At 34.6% G+C, this 23,998-nt stretch overlaps 1 protein-coding gene across 5 annotated transcripts in view; it reads left to right on the top strand.

Moving 5' to 3' along the window:
* PHIP (pleckstrin homology domain interacting protein) overlaps nt 1-23,998 on the top strand; it is a 125,126-nt gene that overhangs the window by 3,045 nt on the left and 98,083 nt on the right. For all 5 annotated transcript variants that reach the window (XM_060419190.1, XM_027972299.3, XM_027972298.3 and 2 more), the window contains exons 5-6: nt 11,379-11,529; nt 11,628-11,726. In XM_060419190.1, coding sequence (XP_060275173.1) covers nt 11,379-11,529; nt 11,628-11,726 — 250 coding nt within the window. The remainder of the gene's footprint in view (nt 1-11,378; nt 11,530-11,627; nt 11,727-23,998) is intronic.

Genomic DNA, 23,998 nt, shown 5'->3' with positions numbered 1-23,998 from the left:
CACCGTTTGAGGTGCTTTCTTACCCGTCAAACTGTGTATCTAGCTGTGTGGTATTTGGTTTAATTTTGTTTGACTTTTGACTGAGAACCCTAGGTATTTGAGCACATTTTTTTTGAAATTCTGTGGTGAGCTAGATGAGCACTTGCAAAGTCTCTTGTACAGCATTCTCTATTGTCTTAATTTATTCTTAAGACTGAAAGTTTTATTTCCTATCAAATTGAATTTATTTAACATTGGTTTGAAGATTGTTCTGGTGTTTGAAGCCAAAATAACTACTATCGGTTGTGGTTTCAGTAGCATTTGCCTCTACTTGGGAATTCATTGCTTGTGTTAACTGATAAATTGGGTAATATTTTAAATGTAAGAATTTTTATGTCGAATTGAGATTTCTGGAGAACCTCAAATTACAGCTATTTAGGATGAGGTATAGTATTTGTACTTGGGAGCTTAAAAGACATAGCTCAACATCTAAAGTCAGGTTACAGATAAAATTCACATTAGTTGAGTTTTGATCAAGCAGAAAGTGGAGTTTTAAGAGCAGTTTAAAAGTTTCAAGGGTAATACTTTTATTTCCAGTGTCATTGATAAACGTATTGTAAAAGAATATTGTGATTATTATCCTCTGCTCAAGACAAAACATTTTTAACAGTGGATGGAATTTGATAGGAAGTTAAAGCATTTTTATTTTATGTTTAGCCCAGTAGTATATATTCAATCGGATTTTCTTTTTTTTAAAGGATGAGGTTGCTTTTAAATCAAACGGGCATTTTTTAAAACTTTCATTGGAATTCTTATTTTTCGAATAGAGTCACGCAGGAGGCAAACTTTACAGAATAAGAAAACAACTAATTTTTGCGCTAAGAGCCATCTTTGTCATTTATTTTTCAGTTTGGACAGTGAAATTGGTTTATTAAATTTCACTCTCTAGTCACCTTAAGTAGTGATGACGTATTTAAGTTGCATACTTACGAGATCTTAAGGCAGAATTTTTAAGTGTTCTTGCCAGGTTTGGGACTCCGATTACATTTCTTGCGTGCAAGGTATTTTCCAAACTGTTATTGTTTTGCTAATCTGTTAGATATAGTTATTACAATTTTTTTGTAGTGGTGTTTGCTTTTAAAAAATGATTCCACTCTATTAGAAATCTAAATCTTTGTGTTCAAAGGAAAGCATTGCAAATAGGGAGATTGTGTATTGTGATGTTAGCCCTGCCAACAGTTAGTGTGCAGGTTAACCGCTGGCAAGTCAAAAATTTCTCTGGGCCCCTGTTTTCTCATTCTTATAAATGGATTGAAATCTGATTTTTAACTAGAAATAGCAATGCATTGTTTCGAAGAGCTCAACTTTTTAGAATTTGGAGTTATTTTGTAGAACACAGAAAAGTAGACCTGGACAAATCACTCATATCAGGGAATCGTATAGACACTTCCTGTAGCACCAGTCTGACATTGTATCATTTTCCCTTGAAAAGATGAAGTTTTTGAGACACAACCACTTTGTAGACTACTTTTTTTTATAATTAGTATGATTTCACCATGGTTTAAGTACTAGTTCACAAATCATTGGTGGTTTTAAATTCAGAGATCAATAGAAGTCTTGAATAGGATTTACTTAAGTACTCACTTAGAGTATGCTGATTAATTTGAAAGTATAGGTGTAAAACCTAGGAGACCAGATTTAAGTTAAAAAAAATAGATAACATGTTAAAAATGATTTTGAATTAAGGATTCATATTACTCATTTTTCATATCCATATTACCTGGAATGGGAATCCCTAATTCAAAACCATTTTTAAAATGTTACATAGTACTGTCAAAATCTAACCAGTTTCAGTTTTGGAGGGTGGTGGCGTATAATGAAGTAAATGTCCTGTAGACTTATTTTTCTGGTTTTAATAGAGTATTAGTGAAATTGTAAGTTTTGCTTGGTAGTCTTCGTAACATGGTTTTAATGTCTCAATCATTATAATGAAGAAATAGTGTTAGATGTAAGGGAATAGTACATTTCCTTGAAGGACTGAAGTAAATCTTCATCTTTTCTTACACATGCAGTTGTTCTATTGATATTTATGCCATTGTTTTAAAGAGTTGGAGGCATTTACAAAAATTTTAAAATAAGTACTTGTTAAATTCTTAGCACTCTTGAATAATTGTAAAGTGGCATGAATATAAAGGAGGAGTTGGATTATCCTGTTCCCAGCTGCATAGTGGTGTTTATGATTGCTCTGAGGCAGAAAAACACTGTTGGAGTCTGTTTCCCAGTCTGTACAAGGGGCTAATAACAGCTCCTACTTTGTAAGATTATTACGTGAGTGATAACTGACTGGTACAAATCAAGTATTATGTAAGGGTTTGTGTTTGCTATGATCAGAACTTTAGTAGTAGAAGTCATCCCAACTATAGCTTTATAATGTGCAGAATTTTAAGAAAAAGCATTATTTCAGAAACAATATGCATAGCTTTCTGAATATAGTATTTACCATGTAAGATTGGCTGCTTAAAACTTTAAAAGACACTATTAGCATTACTTTGTAGTTACTTTGTAGATTCAAGGATGAAATAATTAAACCTAAGATATAAAGAAGGAAGTATAGTAAAAGTAAAAAGTAAATCATTTTTAAAGCATTGTGGATAGATTTCTAGAAAAATTTTATTTTTCTATATAGCAAGTCTGACTGTGAACTATATTTGTGGAACAGTTAACATTAAGAAATGTTTGGGTGGTTGAAATATGCAGAATTGATTGGAGAATATATGAAGCTCTTTCTTTTGGTAATGATCAGATGGCACTTAGAAATATGTGAAGGGAGCTTGGCTGTTGCAGCTGGTTCCTTCTGTACAGAGATTTTCATAATTTAAAATCATCACAACAGTTTCGTATTTTGGAAATTTTCAGGAGGAGTTGTTTTGTAATCTGGTTTAAAGATTCTGTTTTAAGCCGAGTTTTAAAAAGAGTTTGTTGAACTTATTCTTGAGTATTAGGTTAAATAAATCCTATGAATGTCAGTTTTTTAGTCTAAAGAGTTTCTTTGTCAGACCACAAGTTTCTCTTCCTTTTATCTAGAAACTTTTCTCACCTTCTGCAGTCATTCTTCTTGCCTAAATTTTATTGTTATCTATCTTGTCACTACATAATTAATAGCAAATAAAATTGTATTGTGCTCAGTTTATTTTGGATAAGTGATACCAGGTAGGTGAATTTCATTGTGACTAGTAGTTTTCACATGCAAATTTTAGAATTCATAGAAAAATATCCCTAATACTAAGCAAAGTGGCCATTAGTTAAGACAGCTAAGCATAAACGTTTAGAATAATTTCCTATTTTTAATGTACTTTTCATTCACTTTAGGAAAGTCAAACATTAAAAATGAGTGTATTAGAGAAAAAGGATATTTAAGTTGCTTTTGTAATTATATCTAAAAGTGATAAAGGCTGTTATATAGTAGGAACCAAATTGAAAATTCGGTAAGTTTTAAATGTGTAAAGTTTCTGTTTTGTTTGTGAGAAGCTATGTTGTTGACATGTGAGTGATTTGTGAAAATAAATTATTTTGGAATTAATATGTTATTAAACATTGAATATAGAGGACTGTAAGTATTTTCTAACAGGCTATGGAAAATAATTTTTTTTCATTATGGCATTTGGGAATTCAGGGTATTAAAAATAAAAGTTTGTGACATTGAGAGATGAAATACAAAATTGTGAGAACCTTTGGTCACTACAGAGAATGCAGTCATCAGATGTGAAGCTACCTTTAGTTACTTGTCTTACACACACATACGTGCATAGAGATGGTTGGATGAGAAGTTTTTGGTATTGAGAAAGTTGGGATTGCAACATGGTTTCTGATGAAGCTTCTGCCTTAGTTAAAACTAATTTAAATACTAAGAGGAGTAAGATTTGTAGTGTAAGGCGTAAGTTGTAAGTTGTTCATTGCAACATGGATGATGGCAGCCTGCTGCAAAGGAAGCACGTAAAGAATCCGTGTGTTCTGGCCTCCAGATGGCCGCGGCCACGGTGGCATGACCCGGTTGGTCTCCATCCGGATAAAGAACAGACACATAGCCTGTCTTGGCAGAGCTTATAATATAAACCCCCAAATGCTCACCTTTACTTGTGTCACTGGGTTCTGGTTTAGTTTTGGGGTGTGGAAGTACTAAGTTCCAGGCAACTTGGAGAAACACGCATTTCCTGAAACAGCTTTACGCTGCCATTATATGTGTGATGCTAGTTATTTTGAGTGTAGTGTTTAAAACTGAAACATTACTAAAAATGAAACTGATTTTTCTCTGAAGATTATTTACATGGGTACCTTAAGAATACGCGGTTTAAGGATTCTCAATCTTTAAGTTAGTGGATAGTAACTTTTTTTTTTAGCAGAATCATAGATCTGAGTTTTAAATTATGCTTCACTAAGTAACTGTTTTAAAGAAAATGTCTTATTTCACAGATTTGTTTAGCAAATGACTTGATTTAAAAATAAAACTTCAAAATGTTATTTTAAAAAGTTAAACTTTGTCATTTTGTTGTGTTTTAAATTATTTTTATAGAGCATCCTTTGTGGTTTGTGGAAACCTTAAATCTGGATAGAGTTTTTTTTCTTTTCTAAACAGATATAGTCAGATTGTACAATAATGAATAAAATTTGGAGAATCAGTATTGCATTTTATTTAAATGACAAATATGTATTGCTAATACTAACTGAATTATCTAAATGAATTCTTAGGTGATTGATTAAACTGTGAATGTAAGACACAGTCTTTCAAACATGTTTATTCATAGTAATTTCAGAGTAAATAGACCCCCATGATTAATTTTGACATGTAAGATTATGTATTAATTTTACTATACCCTGAGTACAAGTAAATCATAGGCTTGTGAGAGTCCTTCTGAGACTAGTTACCCAGCTTAGAGCATTTAACTTGAAAAGGGGTTATATAGGTTCTATTAAGTTTGTAATCCTAAAGTTTGTAAATCCTTTTGGCAATGAGGGAGAAACTCCAAGTTTTGAAAAGGAAACTATAACATAATAGAAATAACACTAAACTTGAAATTGGGAGACCTGGGTTTGAATACTGTTTCTCCCACTTTCTACTGTTTCTCCTACTCATTCTGTGAAATGAGGACAATACTTAACCTTATTTGCTTGTGAAGATAAATGCTGAGAATATAACTATTCTATATTTCTGTTCTTGGGCTTCCCTGGTGGCTTAGTGGTAAAGAACCTGCCTGCGAATGCAGGAGATGTGGGTTTGGGTCCTGGTGGGGAATGTCCCCTGAAGAAGGAAATGGCAATCCATTCCAGTATTCTTGCCTGTGAAATCCCATGGACAGAGGAGCCTGGTGGCCTACAGTCCATGAGGTCATAAAAGATTCCAACACAATTTAGCAGCTAAACAAGAATTATTTTCCTGTGTAGAAAAGCTAAAAGCTCACAAAACATAAACTTGTTTTAAAGAGTATAAATATAATTTAACCTGTGCTTTGTAATAATGATATAACATTTATAAATTAAAAGTTTAGAAGTTTTGAGATTTTTAGGGACTGGGTTTTAGTAATAGACCTCAGTAAACAGTGAATAAAAATTTTTTTTAATTTCTGTTTTTGTTTATGTGCTAGAATAGGACTAAAAATAAGAACTGTATTATGTTGAGCTGACCTTTTTATAACTCAGAACTATAGTAGAAAGCATAAGCAACTAGCCTTTCAAGTCTGAAAAAATTGTGAGAAAAAAATATGTGAGAAAATCTGAAAAACTGTTTTCGAACCAGTCAGGTGTTCAATACATTGGGATAAAGTAAAGAGCCTGGTCAAATCAGATCATATTGGTGCCAAAGATTAGGTGGATCTTACTTTCATTAGGACTTCTTAATTATGCCCTGAGGAAGGGCTAACATTTCTAGGTCTCACAGGTATATGAAGTAGTTGGAATGAATATATTGACCTAATCTCATTTTTAAAAGGTCATTAAAAAATTCAAGTTTTTTTCCTCTGTTTGGGTTTAGAAGGATTTTCCTCAACATGAAAGTGTGTAATGTGGAGGGTTTTAACAGCCAACTCTAGTGTCAGATATGGTGACCAACGCCCAGGTGGTGGCTGTTGCAATCCCAGTCCTAGGAATTAGGACCCCTGGTAGATGTTTTCCTCCCACTCAGCAAATTTAAATTGAGGCTCTGAATTTCAGAGTTCTTAATTCAAACTACTGACCTTTTCTTTACAAATTGAGAAAAGAAATTTTTAATGACGGTATGGCTGGTGGCTTCCAGGTTCTTTACATTCTCTTCCCACCAATAACACCATTTATAATACTTCTCACTGATAATGGCAAAATTTTCTTGGCTGAAAAGGGTGGTCATATATAAAGCAGCATATCAAGCAGAAGCAGATCGGCTTAGCCAAAAATACAGGAAAATAAACACACTCAAAGAGCTCGGTTTCTTCCTTGTACCTTTCTTTCTACAAGTCACAATTTCAGAAGGTTTTGTTGTAATTGATAATCCTAGAAAACAAATGTGCAATCTGAGAAACGAGTGACCCGAGTTTATGATTTGGGCCAAGATGGGGAAGGCAAGAGCAGACTTGCCTTTGTGTCACAGAATTCTGTTGTCCTTCTGTGCGGGATGCCAGGGATTGTTCTTTAAATTAGGAATGGGTAAATTTGGGCTGTTGCAGGTCAGTTGTGCAGAAGACCTGTTTTTGCAAGGCCCCTAAGCTGGAATTATTAAATTTTTAAAGAGTTGTGTGTGTGTGTATATATATATATATGTATATATATGAGATAGTAGCCTTCAAAGCCTAAAATACTTGCTGTCTGACCCTTCACAGGAAATGTTTGCTCACCTCTGCTCTAGATAATGCACCATGTTTACAGAAAGGGTGCATTTATTTAATGCATGTTTTAACTATTAATTATGGCCAATTAACCAAAGATTGTTGATTTTTCTAATTGGGATTGGAGGTGGTGGGGTGGAGATATGAGAAATTTGAAAAAGCTCTTTCTTGTCCCCTGAATTTCAGTGGATGGCAACAGGGTTTACATCCATATAGCGGGCTCATACATTTTCGTGGGGAAGTTAAGAGAAACATTAAACCCATGACATTGTCGAAGGTACAGTCATGAACTGGTACATGAGTTAAGAACAAGTCACCAGGAATGTTCAATCAAGATGATATACCTAGACTGAATAAAGTGAAGGAAAGCAAAGTTACATTAAAGGGAAGGTCTGAAGCAAATAGAGTTGTCTGGGCAAGGGGAGGTGGAGAAATGCAGAGAGCACACCACATGGGAAAAGCCTGGCAGGAGACAGTGCGGGTAAAGAACCTGAAAGAAAGCCAGTGTGTCTAAATGTGGAAAGTGGGGGCTGGAGAGTGTAGGACTAGGAGTGTTTCAGAGAAGGCAGACGGACAGTAATGGACTCCACATGCAATTCAGGGTGAGCAGACCACGGGAAGGAGTTGGATCTCCAAAGAGCACGACAAGCCTCTGCAGTGCTTTAGGTAGAGGTGACCACCAGACCGGTGTTTTGGAAAGAGCATTCTAATTGCAATATGGAGAATAGATTTGAATGAGGTGAAAAGGGTCCATAGGGTCCCAAAGAGTCGCACAACTGAAGGCACAAGTGGATGTGGGAAAAATGGATGATTTGAAATTGGATTTTTATGGAGATAGAGACAGGTATGTGGGTTTGAGGCTAGGAAAGAAACATTCATTTGGATGTGGTGGGATATTTGGAATGAGGTGAGAGAGGGAAATGGGCAGTGTGAAAATGTGACTTGATTTTAGATTAGAGAGATGGTGATAATGTTGCCAGTCACCAAGGTAGGGAACTTGAAGGGGGCTGTTGGCATGAGCATCATGAGTGTAGTTTTGGATATGTTGAGTTGAGGAGGCCTTGGGACTCCAAGAAGACTCTTAAGAAAGTTCAGTGAGCAAGGCTAGGCTGTAGATGCAAATTTGGGAAGTTTTGGCATAAAGACTGTCCATAGAGTATAGAGAAAGGGTATGAGAGTGTCTGAAACTGAGCTGTGGGATATCAGACCTTAAGGAACTTCTCCATTTTATGGCCAGCAAAGTCAGTTTTTTCCCCCTGTGTATTTTCATGTATTCGTTTATCTTGATAGTTAAACACTTACCTGTAAGTACTGTTTTAGGTTCTGGGCAGACAAGTGAACAAGGTATAATCCTGTCTGTTCTTAGGAAGGACATGGACCAAGTAAATTGGCAGTTTTAGTATAGTGTAGAGTCTTATGAACCTCTGAACAGGGCAAGCTAGTGGTAGAGACTATATATGTGTTTTTTGGGGGAAGAGGATCATAGCTGTCATTAGATTCCTACATTTTAAGAACAATTAATATGGTGTGATAAGTACTACAGAGTTCTGAGGAGTAGGGTAAAGGACTGTTTGGGAAGGAGTTTAATTAGTGTGCTGTGGAAACGCACAGAATGTCCGCAAAAGAAGGGGCAGAGGCAGGTCATGGAAGGCAGTGAAGCACAGACTGACATGGAGAATTCAGGTGTAGAGTTGACGGGTAAAGGTTTCTATCATAGGGGTCAGTTTGCATAGGATCTCGAAGCCAGAACGCATGGAGGAGTTGAAGAATTCAAAGGATCTCTCCTAACTTAAAAATGAAACTTGGCTTTGAAAAATTGAAATTATTTCATCAATTGAAAAATTGAAATAATCAAGGAGCAATGTCATTGGTAAAAGTGGATTCATAATATCTTATTAAAAAGATACAGTTCTTCAATCAAGATTTTCAAGTTTACTACTTGAAATGCGTTTTGTAAGAAGACCCTAAAACAGGATCATCACAAAACTAAAGTTAACAAGTAATGAACTTCCTTGTCAAACTAAAAATTGTAAAAAGAATTTTGATCAATTTAAAAAAGTCACATTAGGATAATTATGCACAAGTTTTAAACTAGAAGGAACCCTATAAATAGAGACTTTTACTTTCAGTTTTTAAGTAAATTATTTTAGGAAGGATTAGAGTATAAATACCATTTAAAATTTTTGTATTTTGGTGTACTCTTCTGAATGCTTTTTCTGTTTAAATCATACTAGTGCTTGAAAAAGTATGTTTTGAGTCAAGGTGATATTAGGGGAAAAAAGGATTCTGTAACTAGGGTTTGTGTAATTGTGCATTAAACAAGATTAAATAGATTTATCAGGATTTTTCAGAGGCTTTAACATCATTGTGCTTTTGTGAATCTTGAAAGCTGAGAGGTAGTATGTATTATTTGATTTAGAACTTCTTTTCCAGAAGTATTCATTCTACCAGTAATGATTAGCCAGACTGTATTAAATTGTCTAATCAAAGTGAGACAATATGGCTCCATATTGTCTCTATGACAATATATTAAGATAAAAAGTAAGATAGGTTCCCCTTAATTGGCTTCAACCTAGAGAATGAATATCAGCTAATTAAAAAAAAAATAACATTTATGTTCTTTTGCAGTTAGAGTATAACACATACTGCAAGATAGATTGAGATCACTTAATCCCTCACTTCCTCAAAATCTGTTTTATAAGAATTCATACTAAAATTGCCATTAATAAGTGGACCTTTTTAAAAATGTGGTCCTGTCTTTTTAGGCTCTTTGACATTTTCTCAGACTTTACTTTTTGCTCCTTTTTTTTTTTTAACTGAGGTGAAGTTGACATATAGCATTATTTTAGTTTCAGGTGCACAACATAATGATTCAAAATTTGTACATATTGTGAAAGATCAAAATAAGTCTAGTTAACATCTGTCGCTATACATACTTAAAGCTTTTTTTTTCTTGTCATGAGAAAGTTTAAGATCTGTTAAAGTTTTCAGTTGTACGATACAGTATTATTAACCATAGTCACCATGCTCTTCATCATACCCTTATGGCTTGTATATTTTATAACTGGAAATCTTATACCTTTTGACTCTTTCTACTTGGGTACGAAATGGGTAAAGAGTCAAAGGGTGCAAGCTTCCAGTTACTATTTTTTTTTTTAGTCTAAATGAACTTGAGTGGCAGTTCTCAAAGTTTACTTCAGCACCTCCTCTTTACATTAAGGAAAATTATGGCAGTTCCTTTGTGTGTATTATCTATTCATATTTACCACTTAAAAATTAAAACAAGTTTTAAAATATTTTTATTCATTTAAATATAATAAAGTTGTTTCATGTTAATATAAGTAAAAAAATTTTTATAACATTATTTCCCAAGACAAATTTATGAGATGAGTGGTATTGTTTTATCGTTTTGGGGATGTTTAATCTCTTGCTTAATAGAGGGCAGATTTCTTATATCCCCTTTGACAGGCAGTCTGTTGAAACATTACTGGAAGACTTACAATAAACTCATGAGAAAATGAGAGTGAAAAAGCAGATAGTGTCTTCATATTATTCATTAAAAAAAAATTTTTTTGGCTGTGCTGTGCAGCATGCAGGATCTTAGTTCGCCCTCCAGGGATTGAACCTGTGTCCCCTGCAGTGGAAGCATGAAGATTCACAATTTTTACTTGAGAAATCCCTAGGAGTTCCCAGAACACACTTTGAAAACAGCTAAACTAGAATATTTAGGTACTGCAGTGAGAATTTTTTTGTAACTTGATAATGTAAAGTGAAAACATAGTGTACCTTTCCCCCTAATTTAATTATCTTTACATTATTATGCAAATATTGTTTGTTTAATAAAAGACTTTTCAGGATGGATAATAAAAATAAAACATTTTACATCTTGGTTTTGAATGCTAATCTAAATTAAGCAATATTTTGAATTTGTTCCAAAAACAGCCCAAACTTTGTAGTTGGTAGATTTATTTTATAGTCAGACTTGTTTCATTGAACGGTTGGAATTTGGCCTTTATCTCTGTGAAGTTTTTGGTAAATTATAAATTTCAGCATAGAAATTATATGGATGTCTTTAGATTTTGTAATGAGAACATTAACTGTCTAGTTTTTTTAATCCTGAACTATTCTTGAGATTTTTAAAAAAATCATTGGTGATAAAAAGTGTTTATAGTTAGATGATTTTTTGTTTATTTTGAAAATTAAAATATTAGGCTGGAACATACCATTTAGGTTATATGTTTTTCATCATTCAGTATTTGCATTGACTAGCATCTGTTAGTTTATAGCTTGCTGTATTTAGGTTCCATCAATTCTTTTAGCACTTTTCCTCCTCAGTGGATTAAATCATGGTTGGGTAGTTGTTTTGTACTGTGAATTAAGGGATTTCACAGGATGAATGTGAATTTTTCCCCCCAAGTAAAATGAAATGTTGACTAGCAAGAACAAATTACTATATTTCTTAAGGTACATTTTATTTACTATAGATAATTGTATCCTGTAGCCCTACTTCATTTAGCAAACATCTTCTCTGTGTCTTTCACATAATAGGTGAAGTATTACAGACATTTAGCACCCGATCACTTGCTCCAGATCTGTCATCGACTGGGACCTCTTCTTGAGCAAGAGATTCCACAAAGTGTTCCTGGAGTACAAACTTTGTTAGGAGCTGGAAGACAGTCCTTGCTACGCACAAACAAAAGTATGAAAAATTTCTAACAGCATGTAGACGGTCTTTTTCTCGCTTTTTGTCCTTGTGTCCTATCTTTACATCCAATAAAAAAAATGTTTGTTTAATAGGCTGCAAGCATGTTGTGTGGAAAGGATCTGCTCTGGCTGCATTGCATTGTGGAAGGCCACCAGAGTCACCAGTTAACTACGGTAGCCCACCCAGCATTGGTGAGTTGTTTGAGTTCATTACCAAGTTGATAGCCTCTTAGTAAAGAGCTTTTGAAAATAAAAATGTTTGTTACTTCTTGTGAAGTCAGAGAATTTTCATTTTTTGTGTATTAGCCTTCAAAGAGGAAAAAGCCCTCGGAATTTTTTCTTATGTTAGTGATCTGTAGTGAAAAAGTCATAATAATGTGTAATTATGGATTGTAAATATTGTACTTATCTAATGAACTCATTGGTATTTTTATAGAATATTGTTTTTTTAAAGATGTATGTCATTCGGTTGATTAAGTAGGCAACTGTATCATAATACAGATTAGTTGTAATAGTTTGGTTATTTTTATGAATAATCTTGTATTTTTTTGCCTTTAAAATTTCAAGAAGGAAAACTGATGCAGATAGGTCTTCTTGAAATGGCCTCTAAATTCATCCTTTTTAACTCTGCTACTACAAGGTGCTTGTCTTACCTGAATTACTATAGCCTCCTTCACACTAGTCTTGCTTCCAGTATCTTCTCCCTCTCTCCCTTCCAGGTTATACTGTATGTAACCCTGTAATCTTACTCTTATTTAATTCTGCCTCTGCTCTGTTTCTCTTGCTCAAGGTAGTATGAGAGGTAGCTTATGCTGTTTTAATGGAGTTGCCATTCCTCTACCACCAAGTCTTACTTCTGACTTTCAGAGACCTTCATATTTTAATCGTCTCTTCTGTCCCTACCCTTCTGCTTAGTCAGAAGTGTCTTCTCCCTCTTTCTTCCACCTGTCCAGATTATAGATACTTCTCTTCCTTTTCTGGGTAATTACAGTCAGTATTACTGTATTATAATTTGTTAATATTATGGTTTTGTATAACTTGTTTAATGTTTATGTAAAATATCCTTGTCTATTGTTTTACTTATAGAAGTACTTTTAAGGTTTTGTGTTTTATCTGGGGCATTTTATACTTCATAGACAATTTTGATGTATTAGGGTATAAATCTAACTGTTGGTACTGGAAAGATGATCTCTTTTGCTTTGGTTGCTTTTAAGATTTTTCTCATTGGTTTCATGAAGTTTGACTGTAATATGCCTCGGTGTCATTTTTTTCTGTTTATCAAGCTTGAAATTTATTAGGTTTCTTGAATCTGTAATGTCTTTTATTGGCATTGGAAAATTGTCAGCCATTATCTTTTAAAATATCATGTCTGCTCCATTCCCTCTCCTCTCCTGGGACTCCAGTTAAACAGATGCTAGACTTTCTCACTCTGCCTTCTCTCTTCCCCTCTCTTTTATGATTTACATCTTTTTTAGTTTTCTCTGAACTGTTTTCCAAAGCTATCCTGTGTTTGTATGGTGGGTAATCATGGGTGATCTTTTTTTTTAAATATGATTGTCCTGGTTAAATAATGATTCCTATGTTGTCTTAGTATAATGAACAACTATAAAACAACAAAGGATTTGAGACACAAGAGAATATTTTCACCTAGAAAATTATACTAGGAAGTAGAACAGTTTCCTTAAAAGAAGGGAAGGTAAATTTATTAGAAGCGTCCCCTCTAGGGAAAAGTTTATCCTTTTTTTGAAAAAATGCAGATCCATTTAATAAGGGGAATATGTTGTTCTTTCAACGCATTGTCAGGCAACACTATGGAAGGCAGTGAAAGTGCAAAAATGATTGATAGTAACTTTCGTCTTAACATTTGTTATGTGAGTAATTACTCTGTTCCAGGCACTAGTCTAACCATTTTCCATTTATTTTTATCTTTTAAAACCTTAAATGATCTTTCGGTAGGAAATACTTTTACTTTATAGAGAAGGAAATTGAGGCATGAAAAGGTTTGGTGACTTGACCAGGGTTACATGTTTAGTGAGTCATGAAAGTGCAGTGACTCCCATTATGCTGTGCTTTATTCTAAACTAATAGTTAACAGTTGGTTAACACTTGGCTACTCAAGAAAGTTAGTCATATTTTGGAAAAGGATACCAGATATTTATAAAGTCAGATAAAGTATGTTGGGCCATGTCATCAGTCATCAGATGAGTAAATATTGCCGACGTGGTTATAGGGGATTTAAATATGGCAAAAATAACTTGAGCTTTGTGTTACATCAAGAGGAATGCAGCTGGTATATTCAGGTAATAGAATTAATTACCAAGCAGGTAATTGTTATACCTTTCTGAAAGAGTTTTATTTTATTTCATTTCTATTCCATTTTTCCATTCCGATTTTCAGGAAGTTGTTCCTCATGTTTAAAAAAAAAACAAAAAAGGCCTGTACTGGAACGCAAATTTTACCTGATGTTTCTGTATTCGCATATAGTTTTTGACATCTCTAGAGAGAAGCTGGACTGATCAAAATGACTCTGCTTATTGATAGTCGTAGTTAGTGTCACGTCTCTTCAGTTCACCTTGGTGACAGTCTCGAACGTCTTGTCATTGTTATGAAAGTGTGACTGGGGTGGTAATGGGAAGAAAAATTCATTAGGTTTTTTGGCAGAATAATTTTCCTGCACAGTAATACAATATTCATTTCAGGTTATCACAGATTATGAGTCAGAAGATTTTTATTTTTAAATATGAGTGTTAGTATCTTGTTGATTCCTCTGCCATTTCTGTCTGGCTGCCTCTAAAAATTTCCTTGCTCTTTTCCTTGATCAATGTAGTATTACCAAAGACCCATGTAATAAAAAGACCTTAGCATTATAGCTTTTCTTAAAATACAAATGGAAATGTTTAGTGTAGATTCAAATATTTAAGGTTTGATACATTTGGGAAATAGGCTTAAAAAAATTTTTTTTTGAAGTAAGAAATTGCTTACTGGAAAGTTGCACAAAGAGCTATTGTAACCTGTTGCACGGTTTTCCCTCATGTTACAGTCCTATATTATCTAGAATTCCTTAAAACTACTCTGCCAATGTTGTGTGTGTTATTATTAACTAAACACCAGACCATATTCATATCTCACCACATTTTCCAACTTAATTACCTTTTCTTGTTTCAAGATCCAGTACAGAATACAATAATGCACTTAAGGCTTGCACAGTTTTTTAAATTAAACTTTTTACTATAACTCAGAAAATTATTTAAGATTGGGGTGATGGTAAATTGGATTTTCCTTTCTTAGATTTTTTTTTTTTCAATAAGGCCTGTATATTCTGTTCCAGTCCTTTGCATCTGTTTTCCATTGCCACAGCCACGTGTGGGCCTTGTGCTCTTTGCCTGGAGCTCTGCATCATTCATTCACTTCCCAGGTAAATATTAGTGTTAGTCATGCAGTAGTGTCAGACTCTTTGAAACCCCTTGGACTGTGACCCGCCAGGCTCCTCTGTCCATGGAGTTCTCTGGGTCGGAATGCTGGAGTGGATGATCAGTCCCTTCTCCGGGGGATCCTCCCGACCCAGAAATTGAACCCAGGTCTGCTGCATTTCAGGTAGATTCTTCACCACCTGAGCCGCCAGTCCCTGCGTCGTGTCCCACGCCGGCTTAGAGCTGGAGTGCAGGATAATGAGGAGCATGGTCTCTGCTCTCCTAGAATTACAGATTAGCCGATCTCCTGCCTCCAGCCTTATTCCTCTACCCTAGAATTTAGCTCTAAACCGGGGTTTCTTAACTTCAGCACTGTTCTCATTTTGAGCCACATAATTCCTTTTCCTAACTGACTGTCCTATGCATTGTACGGTGTTTATCAGCATCCTTGGCTGTAGCAACTCCAGTGGTAACAACGGAAATGTCTCCAGACATTCCCAGATGCCCCTGGGGTAAAATTGCCTCCATTTGAGAACTAAGGCTCTGAACTTTCTAAAATGCAGATGTGATCACGTCATGCCTCCTTTTCCCCAGTGACTTTGAATGGTCTCAGCCCTGTAATGTGGCTCACAAAACGGACCTTCTCCCACCTTTTCCTCACTTGTACCTTGTGCTGCAGCTTTGTACAACTATTTGGCCGTTCTTAAAATCAGCCAAAGTCTCTTCATCCCTTTCTCTCTGCAGTGTCCCTCATTCTATGAACATTTATCTATTCATGCTTTTAAACCTAAATGCAACCAAGCAGGATTAAGTATGTACACTTACTCTGCTAGAGCTTTTGTCACATAATCATGGCTATTTATTGACCTTTGTTTTTTCTGCTGTACTGTTAGGTTCTGAAAGTTGGAAATTACGTGTTTGTGCTCTGTATAGACCCAACTCAGCATTAGTAAATGTTTAATAAACAGGCAGTGGGTAATTGATGACCTCCAATAGAACAAGAAAAGTTCAGAAATGGGTTGGGGGTGAAAAATAGAGTAGATGGTTGGAAGAAGAGAGAGACTCGGTCTCCAAGGATAGCTGTGAGATAAACAAAAACTCCAAAACTGATTTTTAGGAAATAAAGTTTATTAGTGAACTCAGTTATTGGTTCATTGTACCTGGAATATTAAAACTCACACCTGTATAATTTCGAAACCAACTCTGGAGTTAATCTCAGTGCTTTCTTACCCTATTATTTTATTATCTGCTTATAAATCTTGACTACTTTGTACCTCCTATTATTTGATACAAATTGTGGAAACTGCTTGAATTTCAGTCTCAGGGCAGAAGAACCAGTGTAGTTGGCTCCTTTCGAGCCCTTTACAACCTCCTGTAATAAATGTTTTCAAGATGCAGAAAAATCAAAAGATACCATTAATCTGTTACCACTAACTTCTGACAATCTTCTGTGGAAGAGTTGTGAATGTGTACTTGGCATGGCAACGTTTACTTTCAGAGGCACTAACAAGTCTCTGATATTTGTCCTTTCTCACCTCCATACCCATATTATGCCTCTTTTTGAATACAGTTTATTCTGTATTTATTTACCTATGATAAACAACCCTGCTTCAATAGTAAGTGACATGGTTGGGGAAGAAAATAGGAGAGGAGATACTTAAATACATTAAGGCTGTTTTTAAAGTTAAATTTATCTTGTGAAAAAGATTGTATTAATCTAGAAAGATTATATTAAATTAAAGCAATTAATTGCCTTATTTGCCTTTTTCTTAGATTTAACATGTCACCAAACTAAACTTTTTAATCTCTAGGTTTCCCAAGTTTTCATCTCTTTTTGTTTGCCAGATGCTACCATCTCTTTGTTATTTTACTTGTTGTTTCTACAGCAAAGTTCTCAAAGTGAGTGGAAATAGGAGTTTTGGAGAACCTGATTCTTCAAAATGTTTGTGTGTAAGGAAACAGCTTTGCCTTGAAAAGCAGCTTTACTCCACAAATATCCAGTTAAGGTTAAAAAGCCTGTACAGTAGTTCCTCTTTATTTTGATTGTGGCTGTGTTCTAAGCTCTCCGGTGGATATTTGAAACAGCAGATTGTATCAAACCCTACATATACTGCTTTTAAAGAAGTATCTGATAAAGTTTAATTTATAAATGAGGCACAGTAAGAGATTAACAATAACTAATAAATAGAACTGTTACAACTATATACAGTTGACCATTGAACAGTCCAGGGATTAGGGACACTGATTTCTCTGTCCCCTGCAGTTATGTAGTACTGTAGTATTTATTGAAAAAATCCTGATATAAGTGAATCCATGTTGTTCAGTGGTCAGTTATACTGTAATGAAAGTTTTGTGAATGTGATCTCTTGCTTTTCCTCTCTCAAAATACCCTGTTGTACAAATTTGGCGCCTTATTTTTTTAACCTCAACTACGCGCTTATCACAAAGTGTGGCTGTAGTTTTTGTGATTTGAAGTGCGACAGCAAAACTAGCGCACGTTCTTTTTCCTTTGTCACAGTTTCACAGATAAAATATTCATTCTTCTATTGTTTTTTTTGGCCTCACCTTGTGGTTTGTAGAATCTTAGTTTCCTGACCAGGGATTGAACTTTAAGCCCTGGTAGTGAGAGCACCAAGTCCTAATCATTGGGCCACCAGGGAATTCCCAGGGATTTTTTTTTTTTTTTTCCTTTGTTTACTCAGCTGAAAACTTTCACCTTTTCACTGAAAGGATGCACTTTACAGCTTCTCTTTGACTTATTTGAATTGCCCACATCACTACTCTTACACTTTAAGCCATTATTAAGTAAATAAAGGTTACTTGAACACAAGCACTGCGATACCAGGGACAGTCAATCTGATGACCGACATGGTCTGATAACTCAAATGACTGCTAAATGAATGAACCGGATATGCTGGACTATGGAGAAAGCACTGGCAACCCAATCCAGTATTCTTGCCTGGAGAATCCCATGAACAGAGGAGCCCAGCTGGATTCAGTCCATGGCGTTGCAAAGAGTCAGACACAGCTGAGTGATTAACACAACATGCTGGACTAAAGGATCCTGGGTAGCATGGATCATCAATCACACTACTCAGAATGGTGTGCAGTTTAAAACTTAGAGGAGTTGTTCATTGCAGGAATTTTCCATTTAATATTTTCGGACTGTGATTGACCACAGGTAACTACAGCTGCGGAAAGAGAAACTGTGAATTAGGGAGGGACTACTGTACGTTGAAAGGAGTCTTAAATCTTGTCTACATTTCTAGTTTTCTCTGAGGAAATAGTTTGAACAAAGGCAGCAAATATTAACTTAAAGTTAGTTATGAATCTTGACTGCTCAAGATGTGTGGCCTTAGGCAAGTTGTTTATTTTTTCAACCTCTCAATTTCCTCATCTGTAAAATGGTTATTTGGAGGCTTAAATGAGTTACCAAAGTGAGGCACAAAGTAGGTGACAGATGGTATATTCTAACCTTGTAATTAACATTCAGTTAATTACTTGGCAAATACATCTAGAGTACATTTTTAGAGAGGAGATTCTTTTCCATCCTCATTTTCACTGTTATATTTTGCCATATTTTCAATACTGTATTTGACTTATTCTGAAATGGCTCTTAGCATATCTGGCGCTGGGCTAGGGTCTGCAATTGTAGGGTTAAATTTTCTTTTATGACTATATTTCTTTCATAGTTCTTAGAAAAAGCTTTTATATTATTATAAATCTTCGAGCTTTAGCATATAATGTCTAATTTAACACTTGGCATATAATTCAGTAAATTTTAAGATTCTGTTCATTCTTTCCCTAATACTCCCTCTTGTACCTTTTCCTGCCTTCTTTACAATCCATATTTTAATCCTTAGTTAGGTGTGTATTCATCACTTATTTGCAGACATTTATTTTGATCTGTTATTTTCTCAGTAACCATTTTTCCTTCCAGAATTTATTTTCTTTTGCCATTTTAATCTTCTAGCTAGGAAATAGTTATATGGTTTTATAATTTGTGTTGTTCTTCAACCATTTTGCATATTTGGGGGGTGGTCCTTGGTTTTGTTTTTTACTCTGTCTCCTGGATGATATTTGCTGCTTTTAGGGCTCGAGGATAGAGGTTATATTGTATTATTCCTTATAGATCCAGCTCCTTAGCATTAGTAAATATTAAATGAAGAGATAATATATAATTGCTGCAGTTGATGAACTGGGGTAAAATAGGAAAAGTTCAGAATAATATTCATATTTTCACTTGTCACAGATTTTTGTTTTTTTATCTCTTCTCCTTCACCCCTCCCCTGCTCACCTCTTCCTTCTTTCCTTCCTAAAAACAGGTAGTTATGAGAGACTACTAAAATATATTGCATTTTTGTTTTTTAAGGGAAATAAAACTAATGTTCAGTATGCCAAAGCACCAAATATATAAAAGACATTCATATTTTTCTTTTGTTTAAATTTCTTTTCAAATTATGATTGACCAAAAAAGGGGAGGCACTTTGAAGGATGACAGTTTCCTTGGGTGAGTTTAAATGGTTGCTCTTGTGGCTGTGTTTTATTTTCTTTTGTAAGTCGTACAGTAAAATTTGTTCTGAGGTTATGGATGTGATGAGAGGGGCCCCCCGCCCACCATATGATGTGTCTGACATAGAATTTCAGTACTGATTAGGAAGCACTAGCCATTTCCTTTTTTAGTTTGCATCATATCTTTTTCCAGATTGATTATTGGGTTTGATGTTAAATTTCATAGCTCTCTAAGTGAAGCAAATTATCATATTTTCTTCATGAAGTCTCTGACTTTTTATCTCAAATTTCTTCAGGGAAACTTTGAAGTTCAGGATTGAACATCTAACTAGACATCTTAAAAACTGGGAAGTCCATGATTAAGCTGAGTAGATATTTACATAAACAGCAGCAATTTGTTCAGCATCTTAAGGGAGATGCAGGGGGAAAATGGTCTCACATAAAAGTCTCTTAAAAAAAAGTAAAGGAAAAACAGTAAGATCCGCTTTTATAATATGAAGATTTGACTGTTTAAGGACAGTCAGTATAGATGTTGGTACATAATGCCGTCAAGTTTATAAAATGTTTTTATTTGCTTTTCATAATAACTGCAAACTACCCCTACCTTTATTAATGAGTAAACTGAAACTTAAGAGAGGTGGTGAGTAACTCAGTTATATCTTTGGATATTTTGTTTCTGATCTTATGCATTTAGCTTTGATTATATTTATATAGCACCTTTTTACCTTTTCTGTGAAATTCTATATTCATTAGTCTTGTACTACCCGTGTCCATTTTATTGATTTGGGTATAGGAACTTTTTGAATCATGCCCCAGTATATGAATTCTAGAAACAGTAAAACATGATGTGTTCTCTCAAGTTTGTATCTTGCCAGATAAATACTTAAATTTGAGAGAAAATATTCAGTTCCTTGAGAAGGCCTTCATAATCTTCTTGGCCCACTGATTAAGTTTTTCTAAAATGAATTTTGTTTTGAACCCTCTGATTTCTTTTGTAAAATCACCTTTTGCTTTTAGTTACATACCTTCTGATCTGTTCTCATTGTTTTCAAGAGATAAAACTGCAGTTATCCCATAGCAAATCTTTTACCATATTATTCCCACTTTTTTCTCCCTAGAAAGCTTCAACTTACTGTCTTTGGAAAATGGCCCAAAATGCCTGGCATAGCTTAGAAAGCACTCTGCAGTCGGCCTGTTCCTCCTCAGTTTCCTCTGATGCTCCCTCCTTTGTGCTCCAAGGGCTGGTCACACCTGGCTTCCTCTGTTGCTTAAATGTTGCGCTCCTTCCAGCCTCCGACCATTGCACACGCCCTTCCCTCCACCTAGATAGATGATCTCCTCCCCGCCTTCCCTGGCTGTTCATTTTCCAGGTACTTAAATGTCAGTTTTTAGGGAAGGGTACTCTGACTCCCTGATATCTTCCTGCCCTATATATTTAGGATCCTTTGCTGTATATTTCAAGATTTCTCTGTACCTTCTATTTGATGGAACTTAACAGTGTTGTAAGTCCTTGTTCATGTCTTTCTTCCCTGCTAAACTGCAGTCTCCATGATGGTAAGTTCTGTCTTTTCTTTTTCTTTGTTATATCCTTTAGTTCATACTTGGCCTATATAGGTACTCTATAAATGTTTGTTGACTCAAAATTGAATGATTAAAATGTTTTGGGGAAAAACCCTAACTTTTTAGAAAATGAATTTTTATTGAAATAGCTATTAAAATATTTAAAACTAAAAACTGAAAGTATTATACCATTGTATTTTCTGTATCATCACATGAATTTCCAGGAAAGAAATGAGAAGGAAGAATAATACAAATCAGGGATTGTACAGCTCTAATCAATTACAACTTAGTATTGTAATGTCTGGTTTTTTGTTTGATTTGGTTTTTTAGTGCTTATTTTTGTATTTGGTTTGTGATTTTTTTTTTTGCTTAACTCTTGAAATCGTTTTTTCATCTTCTGTGTTTTATTTCCATTAGTATTTGAGTTCTTTTCAGATATTATTCATATTTGTGACATCTGCTAAATCTTAAAATCAGGTGTCTTTCAAATGGGAATTACAACTAAACTTGAAATTAAATAGGTAGAGATTTGGAGGGCAGCTGCTGTTCACACTAATTATTTTAGATACAGTTATGAAAGAAGGAGAGAGGCTCCCTCGGGTTTCGTGTCACCCATGCAATGATTTCCCTTTACTTTTCTGTTCTTTCTTGCCTCACTCCCCATCTTTTTTTGTGGACAGATAAGCTAATTACAGGATGATTCTTCAAATGTTGCAACCCTTTGCTCTTTAAAGTTGGCATTTTTGTTCATTATGATTATTGTTAACAGAATTTTGTCTTGTTCTTATGTTGAGTCGTTACTAGTTACTTGTGTATTGCGAGAGACCAGATGATGCTGTGGAAATAAACCAACCTGTGTTGAATTATTTCCTAGATTATCTCTGGCCCTCAGATTACGAATATTTGGTTGTAATTTTCTACTAATATCTATTTGTATCTAATATCTGTTAGAATTACTGTTGTGAGCTTTTCACTCATGGCTCTATAGGGAATTAAATGTTACAAGTTCCTCCTTATATGCTTCCTTAACAAATAAAATTGAATCTAAACTATCTTTACCATCTTTTACTTTAAAAATTTAATGGGAAAGATTTAGAAACAAACTCCTAAGCAAAATTGATGACCCTTTGTATTTTATGGCTTCTAAATCAAACTAGACATGAATTCTTTGTAGTATATCCATTGTCAAATAGGCAATGGTTATTCTCTGTAGTGTATACATTCAAGTACTTTAATATACTTGGTCTTTAGGGTTTCTTTTTTTTTATGATTAAATAAATTTAATTTCTTGCATCTTTGTCCCTGGATCTGTTTTTATCAGTGTTTGAATTTAAGCTTAATCTCTTTAGACAGCTCATATTTTTCATATTACTCTTGAGCTCCTCAAGATAGGCTGAGCTATACTTTATTTAATAAAATATTAATCAGGATGTACATATGCTCAGTGAAGAAAACTTGGGAAACAGAACAGCTGAAAAATTAACCAGTCTCACCAGTTATCTGTTACTAATACTTCAGCATGTTTCCTTTCAGTCTATTTTTCTAACATTGGTCTACTTAAGCAGCATGGTAAGAGTACACTCTTTGGAATAAGCTTGAATTCAGACCTGGGCTTCATCTCTGGGAAAATTAAATTCTGCCTTTCAGTTCTGTTATTGGTAAGGAGTGTCCCCAGTATGCGGATAATTGTCATACCCATTTTAAAAGATCGATGAAGATTAAATCAAAATGTATATGAAGTTCCTTCAACAGTGTCGGGTACCTAGTAAAAGCACTCAGTACATATTGGCTATTATTTTCCAAATCTGCTACACATCATAATAGTTTTCTGTGGCATTTTCCCCTTGCACAAGAACAGCAGATAAGACTTTTTTGTACTAGATTCTTGAAACCTCCATAAGAACCTCTCTCTCTGGCTTCAATCACTGTTGACTTTCATTTTCCTTAATAGGTATTTTCTCAAGATACTTGATTCTTGGTTTTAGCGTAAGTTTTCTTTTAGAGAATTAAATAGCTGTTTTTTGTGACCTGCACAATTGCATCATCTTTCCATTCAGACATTTTTGTGATCCTTTAAAAAAATTTTTTAATGTAATTTTATGCGTTAGCAAATACCTTACTACCACACCATACTTTATTTAGTGGAAATCACCAATGCCATGTAGAGATAACTTTTTGGACTTGTCGTGAATTTGGAAGATTATTGCTATAGAAATTGGCCTCTGATCGTGGATGTAGCATTACTTTGTTGGGCAAGCTAATTATTGTCTAAAGACATAGATCATTTTCAGTTGATTTTCACATGGTCTTGCTTACATGACTATCATCATTTTTGTACAGGCAGACCTCAGAGGTATCATGGGGTTCTAGGCCATTGCAATGAAGCCAGTATCACAGTAAAGCAAGTCACACCAAGTTTTTGGTTTCCCATTGTGTGTAGAGGTTATTCACATTGTACTGTAGTTTATTAATTGTGCAGTAGCATTATGTCTAAAGGGAACTATAGATGCCTTAGAAAATAATACCGTTGGAAAAACCATGCCAGTAGACTTGCTCAATTCGGAGTTGTTACAAACCTTCAGTTTGTAAAAGCAAGTAAAGCACTCTAGTATATGCAAAGTGCACTAAAGCAAAGCATAGTAAAGTGGGGTATGTTTGTAGTTTACTCAGGTTTAATTCTGTAGGTTTCCAAACTCTGACAGAGCCTTTATTAAAGAGATTGTAGAGATTAAAATGAAATCTGGATACCGGTTCTGCAGAATCTACTCTTTTGTACTTTAATTTAGGAACTGTTTATATGGTTACTAATTATAAGTTATAACTACTTCTGCATTTTATGTATGGAAACTCTGGGAGCTTTCTAAGTGTTTTTTAAAAACCAGAATCACAGAATAAAATTGGTCAAAATATAGCACAAAAATAAAGCTAATAAAAAAGTCTGCTGGTAAAATACTCGGATGTTTCTTATCTGAGTACCCTTTT

Source organism: Ovis aries, chromosome 8 (assembly GCF_016772045.2).
Source record: "Ovis aries strain OAR_USU_Benz2616 breed Rambouillet chromosome 8, ARS-UI_Ramb_v3.0, whole genome shotgun sequence".
NCBI lineage: Eukaryota > Metazoa > Chordata > Mammalia > Artiodactyla > Bovidae > Ovis > Ovis aries.
Note: the sequence above shows the minus strand (reverse complement) of the source record. Positions and strands in the feature narration are given on the sequence as shown.